This window comes from Gymnoscopelus braueri (assembly GCF_963280865.1).
Source record: "Gymnoscopelus braueri genome assembly, chromosome: 2".
Taxonomy (NCBI): Eukaryota; Metazoa; Chordata; class Actinopteri; order Myctophiformes; family Myctophidae; genus Gymnoscopelus; species Gymnoscopelus braueri.
This window is the reverse complement of record NC_137604.1, coordinates 15526995-15541703: the sequence shown is the minus strand read 5'-3', so window position 1 is coordinate 15541703 and position 14709 is coordinate 15526995. Positions and strand designations below refer to the sequence as shown.

Here is a 14709-nt window from a genome sequence, read left to right as displayed (position 1 = left end):
GGGTGGAGTTATGAACATTTTCTACTGTACCATTCATCCTAAGATATCATAACGTCATAGAAAAGGTAAGAAAACTTTAGTCCAAAATTCTCCTTTAAGTCTGATAATGATGTACAGTGTATGTTCACTTCACATCATGTATACTGTTACATTACTATTATTATTAATATTATTATTATCATTATCATTATACCGTGCATGTTCACATCATGTATACTTTACATTACATGAGACAATTTTTCAAATACATTAAAAAAAGACAGAATAGCCATAGCATCGAGGTGCCCAAATGTCACTTTTGCCCACCACCTATCCTGTATCAGTTCATAACTGGACCAGGTTGCTTATTTCTCTCGCAAAATCTGGCAACACTGTTTCCTCTCTCCTGCCTATCCTATCCGGAGCAAGAGGAATTGTGGGACAGTCATGCAGGGCACAGGCATATTATGTCTATAGTTAACGGTCCGCTCTTTTCTTTTCTTTCTCGAACATTACAGTCAGAGCGATCAGAGAAGTCACATTAGAGAGATAAGTGTCACAGTTAATGAACAACTGGTAAAACTATCAATAGAAGGTTATGTAGGCCTAATAGATCATGAGAATCATGAAAATAAAGTGCTCGTTCTCCACCGCAGAAGACAATGCCCGGGACTGTAAGCTCAACAGGAGGGTGTAGCCAGGCATGAATCAGAAGGAATTGTCATCAACATGTGTGTGTTTCTGTTGGCAGCGGCTGTTCTTCTCCTCAGCATATCATCAGGTATGGTCAGTGGTGTAAAAGTCTTGTTTTTTTATTTGAGTAAAAGTTTTACTCAAGTAAAAAACAAGACTCTTACTTGTAACAGAGCATTTCTACATTGTGGTTTTGATAATATATTACTTTAGTAAAAAGAATGTGAGTAGGCCTATTTTTTACACCACTGACAGATTCCAGCGGTTGTAGCCTGGCTGGCAACAGATGTGTGTGTCTGTTAGCAGCTGCTGTTCTTCTCATCATAGCATCAGGTGGTGCTTTAGTTTAAAACATTTACATTTAAGCTACAACATGGACACAAAAGCCTACACACCCAATCCTGTCTGTCAATATGATAAACCCACCAAAACACATTTTATGATGTTTATTTTATTTAGGCTTATTAAACTGCGTTTAACTGCTTTTAATAACACTTAGTCACTCCAGTGCGTCAAATATTGGCATGAATGGACTGGAGGAGTCTGTTTCCCGCTATCTAACGGTAACGGCCGGTTAACGGGCAGACCCGGGCCGCAGCTGTCCCCACATGTGGACTAGCCTACATTTCACTTCAGTAGGCTAGCGCAAAGTTAAGTGTGAGTGAGTTCTTAGGCTGCCTGCAACTATCGATTATCTTATTATAGCCGATTGTTCTATTATTATATTTTTTATTTTCAAGTAGGCCTGCCTGAATACCTAATTGAGAAGCAAATTGTTTTGATGTTTTTTTCTTCTTCCATATATATAGCCTATATCAATGAATAACACAACTGGAAAAAAATTAAATTAAAATTTTATAATTCACTAAATGGATTAGTTTCATTAACCACTTAAACACCAGGCTTTATAGGCTATTTCATTGTATTATTATTATTATTTCATTTCATAAAAAACTACTAGAGGGTGGTAAAGAAGTGACCTCTTAAGCCTGATTACAAAAATAGCAGATCCACAAGCTCACAACGCATTAGTTATTTCTGAATATCGATTATTTTACATAAAAATAGATGTTTTTTTTCTTCTTCAAATAATCGATGAAATTGATTGGTTTGATTAACTGTTTTACCCCTAGTCTGCATGATTGCTTATAGGATTATGGTTATTGACTATATTGTTAAAATACTGTATATTATGATCAATTTCTCCTTCACTTCAGCCTTCACTTCCACAGATGTTGGAATTCCCCTGACCTCTCTCTCACAATGACGTTATAGTACAACAGTCACACACCCACCCACCCAATGCCATGCAGCAGCCAGCTTTATATAAAACAAATAACTGTTTGTAGGGAGATGCATGGTTACATAATAAATTGCATATAATAATATATTTAGTCCATTAATAAGTGATTAGCATGATAAATTATTTATAAAAATACGTGTCTTATTAAAAAAACAGCAACCCATAGCTGATAGCAGGATTGGTTGGGTTGTATTCAACACAAAGGCTAAATAGCCCAAATGCATGCTTCAAGGAGAATAATGCTGAATGTAGCCCTAATGGTCACTGAAATAAGTCACCAACTCAGACTCCAAGGCCCATCACCCCCGACAACAACTATGCCTTTATTTCCTCACGACTCGATTACTGCAATTCCCTGTACACCGGTTTAGAGCAGTCATCTCTCAGGCACCCACAGCTGGTCCAAAATGCTGAGGCTTGCCTTCTCACACAAAAAGACGTGAGCACATCAGTCCTGTCCTGGCCTCACTTCACTGGCTCCCTGTCAATTTTAGAATTGATTTTATTTGCTTTTAAATCTTTAAACGGGCTAACTCTGCTGTACCTCACTGAGCTGAACAACTTGCCTCTCCCCAGTCCATTGAGGTTTTCAGATCCCTACTTAAAACCCACCTATTCTCTTTGGCTCTTAATGGCACCTGATGTGTTTTAACAATGTACATATTTGTCTGTGCACCGATGGGCGCTTATTGATGCTTTGTTTGTTTGTCTCAACCTTGTACAGCACTTTGGTCAGCTTCTTTTGTTTTAAAAGTGCTTTATAAGTAAAGTATGATTTGATTTAATTATAATGTAAAACAATGTTTTCTTTGCTATTAGTCATTTTTTGTATGAAGCTAATGTACAGTTTTTCATAATTCTACATTTTGCTGTGTACTGAAATGAACATGGCACATGTTTTCTCCTGCTGTGCATCATTGGATCTTTGGGATTGTGTCTATGCTACGGTTGAATTTTGGTTTACTTTAGTTTTAGTCTGGTATATTTTTGCTGCTAAATCCCTCACTCTACTATATTTCATTATTGACTGCTTTATCTGTTCAACTTTACTGAAATTAATTTCTCCACACAGCCCAACAAGAAGAAATGAAATCCATACCACTGGACTGGAGCCTTGAATTGCATCCAGATAAGAGCTCTATTACTGAAACCATCACTGGCATCCTATGGAAACATGGCCCCAATAAGGTGGCAGAATGGGATGAGAACTATGGTCTTGATGTGGATTACTATGGGACATACAAAGAACGCACAGAATTGAATAAAGAAACTGTAGAGTTGGTCATCAAAAATATGACCATGGAAGACAGTGGTTTATATTCTGTGGAGGTCAACGGCCGACTACAGAAGACTTACAGAGTTGAAGTCATCAGTAAGTATGCATTGTGTCCTCCTGTGGAGTATAACTGTTATGGATATGTGTTGTATGTCTATATAATGTCCACATTTTACAACTGTACTGTACTGTACTGATTAGAAAGACAATAATTAACGTTAACAATAATTAACATTTACCTCTTAGTTAACCATATGAACTCTAGCACTCCCTAGGTGAACATTCAGTGAAAATAGGTGAAAAATAGCGGATCTATAAGCTGTATATTGCAACACATTGTGATGTTGTAGATTGGCAATTTGGTGTAGAGGGAAAAAGAAGATTTGAAATGGCTAAATAACCTCCTCCATACAAAAAGCAGTAATAGGGGTGCGAGGCGACTATCAATAAACAAATGACAAGACAGCACTTTTACAAGAATGGAGGTGCTCTTAACCGGCAGTCATCCAATAATCACCATGTTTGCAACCAATAGATATGAAATCATTATTACAAAGTAATAGCTGTCCCACTTTTATGTCCCATATAACCTGAACTAGCCTACTGGGAGGGATAGCTCAGTGTTGATTATCGACTAAAACTATGACGAAAAATGTTTGTCGACTATATTTTTTCACTGATAAAAACTAAATAAAAACTAAGCTACGATGACTAAAACTAGACTAAATATATTGACAATTTCGTCACTAAATAAAAACTAGACTAAAATGTTAGTGAGGGACGATCCAGTAGAACTAAAAGACTAAGATACATTTTATGTTCGGTTACACTCCGAAAATAGCAAATCTACAAGCTCACAACGCGTCAGCGCGACGCGTTGAGCTTGTAGATCGGCTATTTTCAGCATGCAACCAAGTGTAAAATCAGCCATTACGACACCAAAATACATTTTAGTCTAGACAAATAACTAAAACATTTCAGATGATTAAAATATGATTAAAACTGAATAGAATTTTATTAAAAATCTGCTGTCAAAATCAACACTGGGAGAGCTCCTATTTCCCTCTACACACCAAATGTCTTTGCTGGAAATATCCAATCTAAATGCTCAATGCGTTGCAAAGCGATGCATAGCGAGCTTGTACATTACACTATTTTATGTACTATGTACACTATTTTTACCAAATGTATGCCCCAGAATAGGGACGCTAGGGTTACATTGCTTAACTGTTCAACTTGACTGCATTCTCTCCACGCAGAATACCTACCATGGGGAGCGGTCCATGAAATGCACCCAGATGCCAACTCTGTTACTGAGAACATCTCTGGCTTCCTATGGAAACATGGCCCCAATAAGGTGGCAGAATGGGATGAGGGGTTTGGTCCTGATGTGGATTACTATGGGACATATAAAGAACGCACAGCATTGAATAAGGAAACTGGAAGGTTGGTCATCAAAAATGTGGCCATAGAAGACAGTGGATCATATTCTGTGGAGGTCAACGGCCGACTGCAGAGCAAGACTTACAGAGTTGAAGTCATCAGTAAGTATGCATTGTGTCCTCCTGTGAAGCATAAATGTTATGGATATGCGTTGCACTTCTATCATAATATCCAAATTTTTAAATACACACCTGTCCAGTCTTAAAGGAGTAGTTCACCCCAAAAATGACTTGTTTTCTATCAATTACACACCACATAAAGCCTTGAATTCATGGAGATTTTTAGTTTTTTGTTGCATTCCTAAGCCAATGACTTGATGACCGGCGGAAAGATGCTAATGTCTCCGGTAGGAGACTCAAATGCAGGTCAATTGAGTCTCCTACCGGAGACTCCACCGGTCATGGGGTGTGTAATTGATAGAAAATAAGTAATTCTTTGGGTGAACTACTCCTTTAAGAAGAGTCTCGTCTTAGCCAACAAACAAACAAACAAGAAAAATTATAATTTGAATGGTTAGGATTTTTACTTGTTCTTTATCGATAATTGATCAAATATGAATCATAATATTATCATTAAAATCTTAGTGTGTTGCCAATTATTTAGGGGCCCGCTTGCAATATCCTCACGGCCCACCAGTGGGCCCCCGGGCCACAGGTTGGGAACCACTGTCCTAGAAGCTCAATAATCTGATTGGTTGGCACTTGGCACCCAGCGAAATTTGCTTCCCATTTGCCGAAGTTGAAACGATCGAGCTCAGTCCCACAATCCTTCGCGATTGCCGCCCCGGCGCCTGCTTGCTTCCATAGAAAATTAATAGGAAGAATTTAAAAGTCACCTTACTCTGCCTATGTGTACCTGCACTGTAACCGTTAAGTGAGGAAGATCACACAACCAGCCAACATTGTGTTTTCCTCATCAAAATATTCTGCTTGTGGACACCAGTAGGCCTGTCACGATTTATACATAATTGCCTAAATCATAATTATTTGAGATAACCCCATTATCTTTGCATAATCACCATGTACCTATTTGTCTGTTGAAAAATTGCGAAAATAGCCGATCTATAAGCTTGTAGATCGGTTATTTCAGCTATTCTGGAAAATATTTGTAGATATAAAATTATTAAATGAGTGCCCTTTTTCTGGCCTATTTTGATTATGGGTACCAGTTATTGTCAGTCCTTTCTTTCTATATTGAAGTTATTTCATTTCTGCCCAGTGCAATTTTTATTTACAAAGCCTAAACGGCAAGCAGAAATGTATATATGTAAAGTGTATATTTATATTCCAATATTGAAAGCCAAATAAACAATAACAACTTCAATCGCAATTATTTACATGGCAATTCATTGTGAATCATGATTGCGAAAGCCCTAATCACCAGTAAATCTGAGCTGCGTTCAATATCTTTTTCCACAACAGAGAAAGTCCCAAAGCCATCGGTGGAGGTCAAGCCACTGGCTTGTTCATCTGCCTCTACCAGCTGCACACTCGTCTGTCAAGGGGACATCAAAGATTCAGGTTCGATCACCTATCACTGGAAGAAAGATGAAGGGGAATGGATGGTGTCTGACTCTGAAGAGAATCCTGAACGCTGGGATATCACCAACGATGACAGGGGGAAGAAGGTTGACAAATACTTTTGTGAAATGAACAACCTAGTCAGTGTGGAGCAGAGTGATCCCCGTGACAACCCGTTTAATGAAGGTAGGCGATGTAGTCTACTCCATGACGTGTCGTGTAGAAATGAAATCACTGTCTTACACTGCACTGTTGAGCGTTAGACAATTATTTTGTCTCCTAACGTAGTGTCTCTCAAACCTTTTCATGTCAAGGACCCCCAAATTCATATTTATTTGGCCTCAGACCCCCATCTGAAAATATTTTGTGCCAGGGATCCCCGTACGAGAAGATTGTATGTTGGTATAAATGTTCTAAAAGAAAACTGACCCTAATTCACACAAAAGCAATCTATAGACAGACAGATATGAGTTTGTCCCCCAGATTTAGGTGAAATTAATTGACTAGAAAGCAAATTAAACCCAGTTATAAATTGTTTTCTCTCTCCAGAAAAAACATCAGTGGGAGGGATTGTTGGAGGCATTATCTTCGCTCTCATCCTTGTAGTCAGTGTGGTGCTGGGTGTGATATTTCGTGGTAAGTTTCTCTATTTATTTTAAGTTAGATATAACATACAACATGATTGCAAAGTTACTGCTCAGCAGCTACAGTGTACATGCAATTTCACAAGCAAACTTCACATCAGAATGTTTAGTCAGTTGCCACTGTACATACTTTAATGTTATACTGTAAGTGTAAGTAAAAGTAGCAATAGCACAATATACCGTAGAAATACTGTCGCAAGTAAACGGTCTGTATTCATTATTTTACTTGAGTAAAAATGTACTGACAGTGCCAAAGTAAAAGTACTGAAAGTTTTCCAAATCTTTCACACTTTTTCGAAAATCGCAGATCGTGACACGTTACGAACTTGTAGATCGGCTGTTCTCGAATAGACAAAGTATAAAATGGGGCTTAACTGGTTAATGTATGTTTTGTAATAATCTAAATTTGCAAAGTAACTAGTTACTAAAGCTGTCAAATAATTGTTGTGGAGTAAAAAGTTGAATATTTGCCTCTGAGATGTAGTGGAGCAGAAGTATAAAACAAGATGGAAATACTCAAGTAAAGTAAAAGTACTGTAAAACCGAGTAAATGTACTTAGTTACTTTCCACCTCTGCATATCACTGTTGTGTTATCTTATGTTATCACTGTGTTTGAATTTAATCTCAGATCGTATAAAGAATGATTTCATGAAGATGATTTCTTTGTGTCGGTCTAAGCCTCAGGGTGATGCTGAAGGTGAGTGAGTTTGACAACATTCTTAGAGTAGTTTGTGATGTGAGTTGGTATGGAGTTGAACCTCCAACTAATTTATAGCTGCATTAATAATTATAAAGTATTGTCATTATAAAAAATTATATAGTATACTATCCACAGGGATGAGCATAACAACTATCGTTGTTAGGACTTCAAATCAATATCACGATGATAAACTTTAGCCTCAATTAAAATGAATGAACAATTATAAAATAGTGAAAATACAGATCTACAAGATTATACCATGTCTCAATGCGACACGTTGTGAGCTTGTAGATCCGCTATTTTCACAATTTGTGTGCCACCATTGTGCAACGTAGTATAATGTAGTTATGTGGTTAATCAGACTTATCGACTTAGTCAATTATAGAAATCTATTTGAATTCTCTTCGGGTGATTCATTGATATATAAGGAAATAAATAAATATATAACCAGCTCTAATCTATGTGTGCATAATAAACCTCGGGTTACCAACTGTTCCTACTGACTGTGACGCCTGGCAGAGAGTTGCTATTACGTGAGAATATTTGGTGTTGCTAATGTTCATAGCGTTGCACATTTCACAACAAAACAGAGATGTGAGCTGTGTGATACTGAGGCCATGGGGTTTATGAGTTTAGCTTTCACTTCGAATGTTATCCAATAGTACTCAAAGACTATAATAGGCCTATCTACTTATATTGTTTGATGTAGGGAAATAAATATTTGCATAGTAGGCTAAAATTACTGGGCTATTTAGCCACGATATCAAGGATGTAGTTAATTAATTGCATCCATAACCACTTTGATTGATTGATTAACACTTTATTGAAAGTTAATTCAAAAGGATAAAAGCGCCAAAAATCCTGAAAGCTTGTTTCCATTCTGTTCCTTTTGGGGAAGGAATGCAGGGGGAACTGACTAATACATTGTGGTATTACTTTTCAATTCACTCATTCATACTCTATTCATACATCTGTGTTTAGGACAATGACCTAAATATGTCTATGGTTGGATAGTGGGGAAATGAATAAACCTGTGTATAATCGGAGACGAGGTGTGTGACAGAAACTTTATAGAAGGAAAAATAAACTTTTAACACAATTAATAATGTGGAATAGATGTGCAATTCCATTGCAATGAAGTACTTTATTGGGTAGAGCGATCAAATAGTGATAGCAAGTCTAGGTGCTGCAGTAATAGCAGAGATGTCAGAGAGCAGACTTAAACAGCCGTATAGTGTTGTGATTGTTGTGGCAACAAGGCAGATGATTTGTAATCATAAGAAACCTGATACACAGTCGTTCGTACAAGGTCAGTCACAACAATCATTACATTTCTATTCAAAAAATATACTTTAAAGGTAGGGTAAGTGATTTTCTTTGGTTAAAATAAGTGTTAAATAGCTCTATATTCTGATAGTACTCATATAGAGTGTTAAATTAAACAGAAAAAGTGGACAAAAATGGAACTGGAACACCATAAAAATGAAGCTGATAAATGGGTATACTCTCTCCTGATTGGATGAGATTTTGCCACCTACCTGAAAATGTATTTCCTGTTTGCTAAAGAGCTGGAGAGACAGGGATACCCCTGTTACTGAACAACTCTAACACTCTATATAGTGCTTTAACCTTTTCTTTAACAAAAACATTTTTGTTTTAACCAAAATAAATCACTTACCCTCCCTTTAATACACTTGTTCTGTAAAGAGTTCACACGCAACACATCTCTATTTCCTCTGAATGTGCCTGCATCTGCTGGGACCTCCCAACAGGTTAGATCGGCTCTTGAGCTCTCCTACATTCTGCTGGTGACATAACAGAGCTCTTTCCTAAGAAAGTATTGCTTAGATAAGAAGTTGCGAGTGACGTCATTTTGTAGTTGAACCGGAACTTCCTGAACAGGCGGTGTGGGTCGGAAGGAGTATGGATCAGCCTTAAGAAAGTATCGCTTGATAATTCTGGACTTTTGTTGCACTTAGGGCCGATTTTCCTACTATTAGAGCCCTTATAAATACTGGCTCTGAACTTACATTACAGCAATACAACAGAGTTGTAAAATGGTGTGGAGTGACCTTTCAGTCTCTGGTATATCTGACCAGTATCCTCACAAAACCAATGGAAAATCTGGACATGAATTATCGTTTGAAGTTGGTGTTGATTTGCTAACTTGTAATGAGTCGTAATAACGTGCAGCAAAACTGATCTTTTCCTCTCTATTCAGCAGCTCCAACTGAACATGCACCTAAACCAGGGAATGGAAATGAAGGCAAGTCCTAATGGTTTCCATCATACTGTAAAAAAGTGACTTGTCACTTTTCTTATTTCACCTCACTGTGGCAACAAAAGTAGCATCAACACAATTCTAGAGAGATTTCATAAAACATATGTGTCTTTTATCTGATTAAAATATGCTGGTCTGCTACGATGAACAACATTACATCTCTCTTTCTCTCGTCTTCCTTTTTCAAATTCACTTGTATTTCTGATTCTCATAACGGACATTTTGCGTTGTGTTTGTGTGTGGCGTGCATGTTTGTGTGTGCTTGTGTGTATCATAGGAATTCCACTAACAGCAGGTGATCCGACATCTGAAGTGGAAAAACTATCCAGTTAATAACACCATGATTCAGTAAATGGTATGTCTGTTTCTCTTTTGTTACTACATATCTATTTATTTATTGTGTTATGTTATTATTTTAACTGCTATTTCTTATTCTTTTTCATCAGTTTTATCCACTTTTTTTCCCCAGAACACTTTCACTTACCCCTCCCCCCCTCTCTCTCTCTCTCTCTCTCTCTCCCCCTCTCTCCCTCCCTTTGTCCCTCTCTCCCCCCTCTCCCCCTCTTTCCCCCTCTCTCTGACAATTGTATTTGTATTTTATTGTGTTGCATTTTCTTGTTCATAAAATATTTGACCTAATCACTTCTTTCTCTTTCTCTCTCTATTTTTTTGTTCCAGGCAGTCACCCCTGACAAGGAGGTTGAATCACAATGAAAGGTTAATTTGAAACAATTCTTTTAAAAAAGGTGTTACAAATAGGCCTACACCTTTTATGAACCTACAATTGTCAGCTAGGAGCAGTGCCTTATACTCATTTATACTTTATACTCTCTGTCCTTGAATCTCTTCTTGTCACCTTTTGTGATAGACGCTAGCTACACTATGCAGCTCTTTGTTTGTCTCTTGCTCGCATGTGTTTGTTATTTAAATGTTTTTTGCTTGTCCACTAATGCTAAAAATGGCAAACCTTTTCATTTCAAGCACCCCCATAACTCTTAAGATTTGGTTTCATGTGGGTTTACTCTCAGAGTTACAGACCTGTAAGAGTCCATTTGGAACCCCATCAAGGAACATTGAGGGTCCAAGGACCCCACTTTTAGAACCATTGATTTAGACCAACGTTTTTATACCACAACCCCATTTTATGAGGGGAATTTCTTTGGCAACAACACGCTTTATTTATAGTGCAATTTCAATGTGGAAATATCTTAAAATAACAGCATAAATTGTTGGCCTTGAATATGAATATTTATTAGTAAATTAAATTACAGCAGTGATTCCTGCTGATTTGTAGGCCTATCTTATCAATGAAATAAATGAATTATACGGTGCAACAGACTGGACCGCGACTCACACTGCCAAGCGAGCTAGTTTTCTTAACGCAGATTGTTGCCTGTCTGGTCTGCTGAGCTGGAGAACAGGGTTTGATTCCAGATCGGGGCACTGAAACACTACAATATGAATGAAAGCAACGGAAGTGTTTCTGTGCACACATTTGTCAACCGAAGTATATTTAGCCAAAAATGATGTTGTCAGAACCACCAGAGTTTCTAATTCAGCTCTCAATTTTATCTGTGAGGCCAAATGGGCACAAATGGAACCAAAGGGACCCGTTGTCCATGTACCCTCTCAGAGTTACAAAAACACCCAAAACAGCAATTTTAAGAGCCACCCGCTCATAATGAACATATTTCCTGCTATGTAACTATAACGTTTATGAGCAGCAAAATCAGTTCCTGTTTTTTTCACTTGCCAATGCACAACCTAAGGACACCTTCCTGTGACCCCACTTGGGGTCGCAACCTATAGTTTGAGAACCGCTGCTGGTTTAAACAGATGCTACTGTAGGTTTGACTGTTTACCTGGTATCCTTTCTTTGAAGCACTACATTGCTTTTGTTGCACTCTACTTATGTTACTATTTACCCTGTCGTGTGTTGCCTAGGGTTCATGCCATTTACTTTTGCACTTGGAAGTCTCTCTGTTGAAATGATAAAAGCAGCATTTGCAAGGAGGCTGAATCTTAATGAGAAGTCTGTTTTACTGCCTGTGTTCATAAAGACTGCAGCCTTTTTGTATCAGTCGTTAACAAATCTTAATAATAATAATAATACATAATACCGTGATAAAATGGTTTAGAATCAGCCTGTTTCCCACTTTAGATAATGCATGTGTGAATCTGTTTTGTGAGCTGTTTAATGCCATTATTAATAACTGAGGTTTCGAATTAGCTACTTTGGACCCCAAAAAACTCACCAGGATCTGATGAGGTGGACCCTTTCATCATCGTAGCTCCCATTGCAAATATTTTTAACCTGTCCCACGCAGTTGAAATCCCACACATGGAATGCAGCTGTAATGTACCCTCTTTTCAAGGTGGGCTATCCGGCTGATCCAAACTGTTATAGGCCTGTCTTTGTTTTGCCATGCTTATCAAAAGTATTGGAAAAGCATGTAAATAAAAAACGTAATGATTGCCTTGAAAAAACTTTCAAACTGCACACTTTTATCCCAAAGTGAGCCTTTAAAGACCTCTCTCGGAGAAATGTCGCTGTCGGTCAGTCAGACATTTTGCCAAATGGATGACACTTGCCTTGTTTTTGTTTGTTTTATTACTTACTTACTTACTTACTGGCTTACTTAGTTACTTGTTTTTATTTATTTTAATTTATCTTCTTGTTTTATAAGATTGTTTTGTTGTTTGCATTGCTTGTTTGTAATTTGGTGTTTAATTTAATCTGCTTTTAACTTGAATGACCTTACTTTTGTCATTCCTGTCATTGCCATTGTAAATATGAATTTGTTCTTAATGACGTGCCTGGTTAAATGAAGGTAAAAAAAAAAGATAATGAAAATGAAATTTGTCTACTAAAATAATCTAGCAGACCTTTTGATCATCATGTAGTAAATAATGTCATCGCTGTCGGTGTTAATTCAGCTTTTTATGTGTTTTTATTTGGTAAATTGCGAAAATAGCAGATCTACAAGCTCACAACGCGATGCTAAATTTAGAATATTTTGTATAAGTCACAGTGGTTAAGTGTGTCTGTGGGTTTTATAAATATAAAATCAATGAAAAGTATTAACAAGAGCTTAACAAGAGGAATTTGTACAGTAATGTGCAGAATGTGATTTTATACATTTTATGTAAGGTTGTGTTATATACCTTTTACATGAATGTAGTTAAGCTATAACACTGGATGGAATCTGGGTTTTGCCTTTGACAGCATTGTCACTCGAAACCGACAGCGTTGTCACTCGAAACCACTGGCTATAGTGCAGTATGTATAGGCTAAGGGCTTCTATATCACCCTGTCGCACCTTCCAGTATTTGACAAAGCCAATGATGTTCTGTGAAAACCTATACTCTCACTAAGATGCAGCCTAGGATCAAATGCAGTCATTTGCCTCTGTTATAGTTGACATGATACTGGCTCCTTTTTCACACTACAAAGCATTAAACCTGCTGGATTAGCAGATATTTATTTGTAAGATTATATTATGAAAGTGACAGAGTTGAAATGAACCAGAGAGAGTCCTCAAAACAACTCCTCTTTCACAACAGAGGGTCTGTGCAAACACAAAGTTCATTTTACTTATGTTTCTATTTGGTTTATTCAAAGATGACTGGAATGATCTTGTTTGAAGGACTGTGTGAAATCATCGGCGTAGACGATTGCTTCACATGACAGGACTATGGCATATGATATAGATCTACTGTATTGTATTGTCAATTAAATCTACATAAGCTACAGTAAAAACATCTAGGGAATTATTGAACATTTCAAGGTACATAAATGTGACATCTGTTTGGATTTAAAATGGTTTGGGACTGAAAAGGTTATCAGTCACAGAGATGACAATCCTGAAAAATTATTCCTGCACAGAATGGAATATTATTGCATTCATCATCTGTTCTACACATTTCTGACTTTGAATGCAGAATGTAACATGATCATTTCTTTTTTATCACTGTTCTTTTTCATTGAATAAACAGTGAACAACGTGATGTGTTTCTTTTTGATTGATTGAATACTTTATTAACAGTTTGCAAAAAAAGCACAGAGGTACTAATATTATTTTTACAAAAGGATGCTAGAAGGATAATGCAAAAAAAAGCCTATATGGCTTATTTCCATTGAGGTCCTGTGTATTCAATTCATCGAGACATTTAAAGACAAACAATAATATACAATAATATGCAAAACATCATATATACAACTAGTAATAAAGAAAAATGTGTACAGTCAACAGTTGGGGGTGGGGGTGATAAGCTTAGACTTTTTACAGGGGCCAGTTACAAATTGCAGACATCTGTAAGCGCTCTTTTCGAGCGGTTTTGAAGGAGGGTAAGGAGTCACACTTTTTTATGACTGTTGGTAGGGCATTCCACATTTTGGTGGCATAGCAGTAGAACAAATGTAACGCCTTGTTTGAATCTGGGTTGAACGAAATTGGTGGAGCTCCCTCTGGTGTTTTGCTTGTGTGCGTCTTTAACGTTATTGAAGTACTTTGACAGGTACATGGGTGTCTGTGTGTTGCTTATATTGAAAACCAGGCCCATTGCAAGTTGCTGTACTCTGTCCTCTACCCTGAGCCATCCCACCCTTGCGTAATGAGCAGGGGTTGTACTCATTTAAAACCATGACTGTTTTTGAATATACATTGTATTGTTTTGTTTGGTGTTGTATTTAGGTGATGGTGATTGATCATGGATGAAATAATTGTATTTCTAATCCATGGGTTAGTGATGTTCAAAGTGGTTTCATTCTATTTATAACCAATTTAAAACCAATTTTGATCCAATCCTAACTTGATTTAGAATGATGGGGGCTTGTATTAGAATTCTAACTGGTAATAATTTGAGGAA

The 14709-nt window shown here is 37.2% G+C and overlaps 1 protein-coding gene across 6 annotated transcripts; it reads left to right on the top strand.

The window, feature by feature from the left end:
- Positions 1-427: 427 nt before the first annotated feature.
- LOC308103454 (cell adhesion molecule CEACAM5-like) lies at positions 428-13803 on the top strand. Of its 6 annotated transcripts, none has more exons than XM_080453426.1 (9): positions 428-760; positions 3048-3347; positions 4511-4795; positions 6116-6400; positions 6764-6847; positions 7488-7544; positions 9781-9825; positions 10118-10195; positions 10519-13803. In XM_080453426.1, exons 1-8 carry the CDS (start codon positions 709-711, stop codon positions 10171-10173), a joined length of 1164 nt encoding a protein of 387 aa, XP_080309552.1. In that variant the 5' UTR covers positions 428-708; the 3' UTR covers positions 10174-10195; positions 10519-13803. The 6 variants fall into 6 exon arrangements, with proteins under 6 accessions (XP_080309552.1, XP_080309549.1, XP_080309551.1 ...); XM_080453423.1 differs by having other exon boundaries at positions 7488-7556; XM_080453425.1 differs by having other exon boundaries at positions 6764-6850.
- Positions 13804-14709: the final 906 nt, after the last annotated feature.

Excerpts from the sequence above, each read along its gene's own strand:
- LOC308103454 (XM_080453422.1), top strand. The coding sequence starts at position 709 with ATGTGTGTGTTTCTGTTGGCAGCGGCTGTTCTTCTCCTCAGCATATCA. Across the intron at positions 3,348-4,510 it reads TTACAGAGTTGAAGTCATCA|AATACCTACCATGGGGAGCG; the intron begins GTAAGTATGCAT and ends CTCTCCACGCAG. Across the intron at positions 7,557-9,780 it reads GCCTCAGGGTGATGCTGAAG|CAGCTCCAACTGAACATGCA; the intron begins GTGAGTGAGTTT and ends CTCTCTATTCAG.